Source organism: Topomyia yanbarensis, unplaced genomic scaffold (genome assembly GCF_030247195.1).
Source record: "Topomyia yanbarensis strain Yona2022 unplaced genomic scaffold, ASM3024719v1 HiC_scaffold_32, whole genome shotgun sequence".
Classification (NCBI taxonomy): domain Eukaryota; kingdom Metazoa; phylum Arthropoda; class Insecta; order Diptera; family Culicidae; genus Topomyia; species Topomyia yanbarensis.
Genome location: NW_026683514.1, coordinates 82,162 through 87,427, shown reverse-complemented (window position 1 = coordinate 87,427; position 5,266 = coordinate 82,162). Strand labels below are relative to the sequence as shown.

The 5,266-nt window shown below is 49.3% G+C and overlaps 2 protein-coding genes across 2 annotated transcripts; both read right to left on the bottom strand.

Annotated features, from left to right (window-relative positions):
• Nucleotides 1-451: 451 nt before the first annotated feature.
• LOC131695291 (uncharacterized) lies at nt 452-1,837 on the bottom strand. The gene has a single exon (XM_058983761.1). The coding sequence runs from the start codon at nt 1,835-1,837 to the stop codon at nt 452-454; it is 1,386 nt and encodes a 461-aa protein (XP_058839744.1).
• Nucleotides 1,838-1,940: 103 nt separating this feature from the next.
• Nucleotides 1,941-5,021, bottom strand: LOC131695290 (uncharacterized). Its single transcript, XM_058983760.1, has one exon. It carries the CDS (start codon nt 5,019-5,021, stop codon nt 1,941-1,943), a length of 3,081 nt encoding a protein of 1,026 aa, XP_058839743.1.
• Nucleotides 5,022-5,266: the final 245 nt, after the last annotated feature.

Here is a 5,266-nt window from a genome sequence, read left to right as displayed (position 1 = left end):
ATTTGTGGTTTTACCCTAGTTGAATCTCTTCTCACCGTCCGGTGTAATGAATCCGAAAATATACTATCCTGTTGTTTTCTTGAATAGTATCAGTAGATAAATTTTCAATAAATTCAATTTACTTACAATGTCAATTCTTATCCTCTACCTGATCCCAGATTCTTCCGTGTCCTTTCCTCTTCTCTGCTAGATTCCTTCGTAGGTGTGTCTACAGGTAGGTTACAAACGGGTAAGTAAACTGTTTCGCCTAACACTTAATTTTAAATGAATTTTGCTTTTACTTACAGGTCGACACAACAACTACAAACTACTAAATCTCTACTTTTCCCAAATATCAAAAAAAAACTTCTTCTACACTTTGCCAATTCAATTCACGATTTCCTTCTGCTACTATTTGTTTTTCAACACATATCCTCTGTCAATCTGGAGAGGGTTCAACCGATTCGGCACATTAGTCCATTGAGTCAACTCCAGTGTGCACAGCGGTGTTGACACCCCAGCCCGTAACATCCGGTATTTCCTCGGAACATCCGGATTTACCATTCTTGATTTCTAGCACCGCCAGATTCGCGACGGCTCGTCTATGGATCCCTGCCGCAGTCCTTATTTTCGCTTCACGTATCCGACCATCGGACCCTTGAACCACCTCCTCGACAATTCCTCTAGACCAATTCTTCCGGTCCTTACCATCCACGACGAAGACAAGGTCGCCTGCTTCCAGCGGCTTTCGTTCATCATACCACTTTGTGCGACGGTTTATCGTTGGCAAATATTCCTTGCTCCAACGTTCCCACATCCGGTCTGCCAGGTACTGCGATCGCTTGTACACGTTACGCAAAGCCTCCGCTAGATTCCCACCGCTGTCCACTAGGAGATCCGCGCCCTTTACTATTCCTCGTAGAAAATGGTTCGGTGTCAGAGCTTCATTTTCGGCAGACGCCTGAGGCATGTACGTGAGAGGACGTGTGTTTATCATGTCCTCTGCCTCCGCCAGTGTTGTCACCAGAATCTCGTCTGTCAGCTTCCTTCCATCTTCCAATGCCTTCATTGCCTCCTTCACGGAACGAACCATTCGCTCCCATGCACCACCCATGTGCGGGGTGCCAGGCGGAATGAATCGCCAGGCCGTTCTTGCAGTTGTGATTTCCTCCTCACAATCGCCATGTAACGTTTTCAGCATCTCGTTGTTAGCACCCTTAAAGCAAGTGGCGTTATCTGAAAATATAATATCAGGAGCACCCCGCTTACAGGAAAACCGGCGGATGGCCATCAAGCACGATTGTGTTGTCAGGCTGTTCACCACCTCGAGATGCACCGCTCTGATGGCGAGACACGTAAACACGGCCACCCATCGCTTCTCTTTTCTTCTTCCCACCGATACATCTACTGGTCCCAAGTAGTCTAAGCCGACCGAACTGAAAGGACGAATTCCTGCTCTGATGCGTCGAGTCGGGAGAGGCGCCATCATTGGTACTTGTGGACGACATCTATGGACTTTGCACCACATGCACTCCCGCATCACTTCCATAATCGCTGCACGGATATTCGGAATCCAGAACTTCTGACGCAACTCGTTGCAAACCGTCTCTCGATTCGCATGTCCGAACCTTTCGTGGTAGCACTGAATCAACTTCTTGGTGATGTCGTGCTGCCGAGCAAGAATGATCGGAAACTTCTGGTCGAACGAGATGTCGTCCGATTTTTCGAATCTTCCTCCCATCCGCAGCACACCTTCATCGTCCAGTATCGGAGTCAGTTTGACCAGGGTACTCGACCGCTGTATTTTCGAAGGCATCTGTCCCGGCTCCAGATTGAGATTCTTGGTCAACGCACTCATTTCGTCCGGGAAACTGTCGAACTGCGCCTGCTTCCACAGGATCGTTTCGGCTTTCAGGAGTTTCTCCTGCTGGAGCGGTTTTACAATCGCCAAATACTTCGACTTAATCGACCGCTGTTGAGTCTCCGTGGCTTTCGACGTCACGATCGGCTGTCCCATTTTTTTTCGCCGACAATTCGCAATGAAGCGAACCACGCTTGAAGTCACTCTCACCAGTGCCATCCACCGCGAAGTAGCCTTGACGTCGATCAAAAATGCTTGGCTTCTCCCCGAAATTCTTCCGGAACACGAAGCGTTGAGCCTGTCTGTCGCGTTCGACGATCTTCACCTGGTGGTACATTTCTCGAAGATCGCCACCGAATGCAATCCGTCGCTCCCGGAAACCTACTATCACTTGCACCAGTGGAATCAGCAAGTCGGGTCCCGTCAGTAGCTGCGTGTTGAGTGACACTCCTTGCACCGAAGCTGCGGCGTCCCATACCAAGCGCACTTTGCCAGGCTTTCTGGGATTTGTCACCACATTCAACGGTAGGTACCACACCTTATCTGTTTCCGTACGGATCAATTCTTCTGCAGTTGCCAGGTGTGCATATCCTTTCTGCTGAAACTCTTCTATCTGCCGACAAACGTTCTTGTGCAACTCCGGATTTCTCTCCAGTTTTTTCTCCAGCTGCTTCATCCTGTGCAGGGCCATCGGAAAGCTGTCCGGAAATCGTGGATCATCTGTCCTCCACAGTAGTCCGGTCTCGAAGCGATTTCCCACCCTTTTTGTGGTCCGCTCCATTATCTCTCGCGCTCGTTTATCCTCTGCCGATTCCTGCGCGACCGCCACGACCGATTCCTCCAGAGCGTAGTGGCTTTTCAGCAGGTCATGCAGGGCCTCGTTGCTTACTTCGTGGTGATAACCCATATACCCACCATCAAAGGCAGTGTTCGACTGTCTCGGGCCGTACACAGTCCATCCAAGTTTGCACTTCACCGCTATTGGCTCTGCAGTCGCACCGATCTTCGCTTCCAACGGCACAAATGAATGCACATTGTTGAGCCCTATAAGTATTCCGGGTTGTCCATCGTACGACGCGATCGGTAATCCCCGCATGTGCTTGAACTGGGTTGCAATCTCCTTGGAGTCCAGTTTTTGATGCGGCAACATCAGCTTCTCTACCGTTCGAACCGTGTGCAGCAGCACCTTGTCTTTACTTCCGACTGCCGATGCCCACACATTCATCCGGCTGGAATCCTTCTCCACTCGCGTGATATCTGCTGTCCACTTAATGGTCAGCTTCTCCGGGACACCCACAAGTCCAAGACGATCTGCCATCCTTTTCTCGATGAGTGTAACGGACGCTCCTTCGTCCAAAAACGCCAGTACCGTAATCGATCGCCCTCCAAAGTGCAACTGAGCGGGAATCATTCGAAACATAACTTTCGTTTGATTCCAGATGTGAGCACTTATACCAACCACGGTATTCACCGGATGCATCAACGGATTGTGTCGTTCTCTGCATTCTCCCACATTGCACTGTATTTGGAAACCGCACCGTCCGCTGTGGTCATTCAGACAAACACAGCAAAGTTTCCAGTGATTCACAACCTTCAGCCGGTCAACATATCGTAATTTCTTAAACTCTGCACAATGCCGCAGACGATGGTCAGTACACTGACACACTTTGCACGGCCGAAAGCTTGTCCGCTCGACGTTCGCGGTTTCATCCAAGTTCTCCTCTTCACTATGGTAGTACATTGCTCCTCTCCCTTTTGCGTGTTCTCTCCCGAACTGGCCACCGCTTGCAGGTTTAGTCGCGAGCTTGTACTCCATGCTTACATTCGCTTCGCAAGCGTCCGCCACTATTTCTGACAGAAACTCTGTGAATGTCCTCAATGTTACTTCATCGGCGCACCGCTTGAAGCGAACCCACTGTCGTTTTTCACTGTCAGGAAGCTTGTCGACGAGATCCTGGATAAGCAGCGGATTTACGAGGTGCTGCTTGAGATTTGCTGTTTCCAGATGTTCGCACAGTTGCTCCACAGCGTTCCCGAAAGGGATGAAGCTGGCAAGCTTATCAGCTCTCGGCGACTCCAGTTTGCGGACTTTCTCCAGGTGGCTCTGTAGCAATTGTTCCGGACGACCGTACAGCTGTTGCAGCTTGATAATTACCCTCGGAACGGTCTGCGGAAGAATTAGTTGGCCGCGCACCCACTCTAGGGCCGGTCCCTTAAGGCTCTCCTGCAGTCGCACAAGGTTCTCGACATCGGTGTAGCCGCAGGCTTCGTTCGAGGCTTGATACGTACCGAAAAACAGTGGCCACTCTTCTGGTTTTCCGAAAAAGCAGGGAAGCTTTTTGGTAATCCCATTTCTAGCTGCCAACTGAGCTTTCGTCGGCCCGGTCCGATGTTGCCCCAGCCCGTATTGGCTTCCATCGTTTGCTTGCTCAGATCGTTTCCGAGTACGTTCGACGCTTTTCGCAGATTGAATCTCCGAAATTACCGAACAAGGTTGGTCTTCTTCGTCGCTTTCCAAACCAGTATCGCTTTCACCGGCATCTTTTTCCAACTGCTCGACGTTGGAAACTTTTAGCGGTTTAACGTTCTCAACTTTGACTTTTTTTAGCTCTTCATCCAGAGCAGCCATCGCCTTCTCAAATGAGCTCTGGTTGGACTTCATCCGCATTATATGCTCCTGCTTCTTCCGCAACGCTTCTGCATAAAGGATGCTCCTTTCCTGCAGCTCCTTTTGGCGCATTTTCTCCTCGAAAAGCATTCGCTTTTTCTCTAACGCACGCTCCATGTTGCTCTCTTCCTCTTTCAGCAACATCTCATCTTCGAGCTCCTGCTCAAGACGCCTTTGCTTTTCTTGCAAAGCCTTTCTTCTCTGCTCTAGAGTGAGCGTACCTGATTTCGAAACGGAAGCTTCCGACGACTCCGATGTCTTCTTCGGCCGAGGCCTTTTGTTCTTCAGGTACTCTTGAGCAAGCACTTGACAAACACCATCAGTGCAGTACCACCTCTTCTCCTTTTTCACCGCTGAGGTCACTCCGACGCATCGGTAGTGAAACCAACGGTTGCAACCGTCGCAGCCTACCATCGCTTCATTTTCGGTGGAAGTTTGGCTACAGACAGCGCACGGAGTCAGCGTTAAATCCAGCTCATTTCCCGCACCGGTGATAGAAATGGGGTCCGACATCTCACAAATTTTTGAGATTGTTCGGATAGAACTAAAACCCTTTGTGTAGCAGCTAATTTTCAGCAGCTCAAACTGTGAATATAATTTAATAAAATTAACCGTTTGTTTAAACTTAAATACACTCGACTCACAATTTGTGGTTTTACCCTAGTTGAATCTCTTCTCACCGTCCGGTGTAATGAATCCGAAAATATACTATCCTGTTGTTTTCTTGAATAGTATCAGTAGATAAATTTTCAATAAAT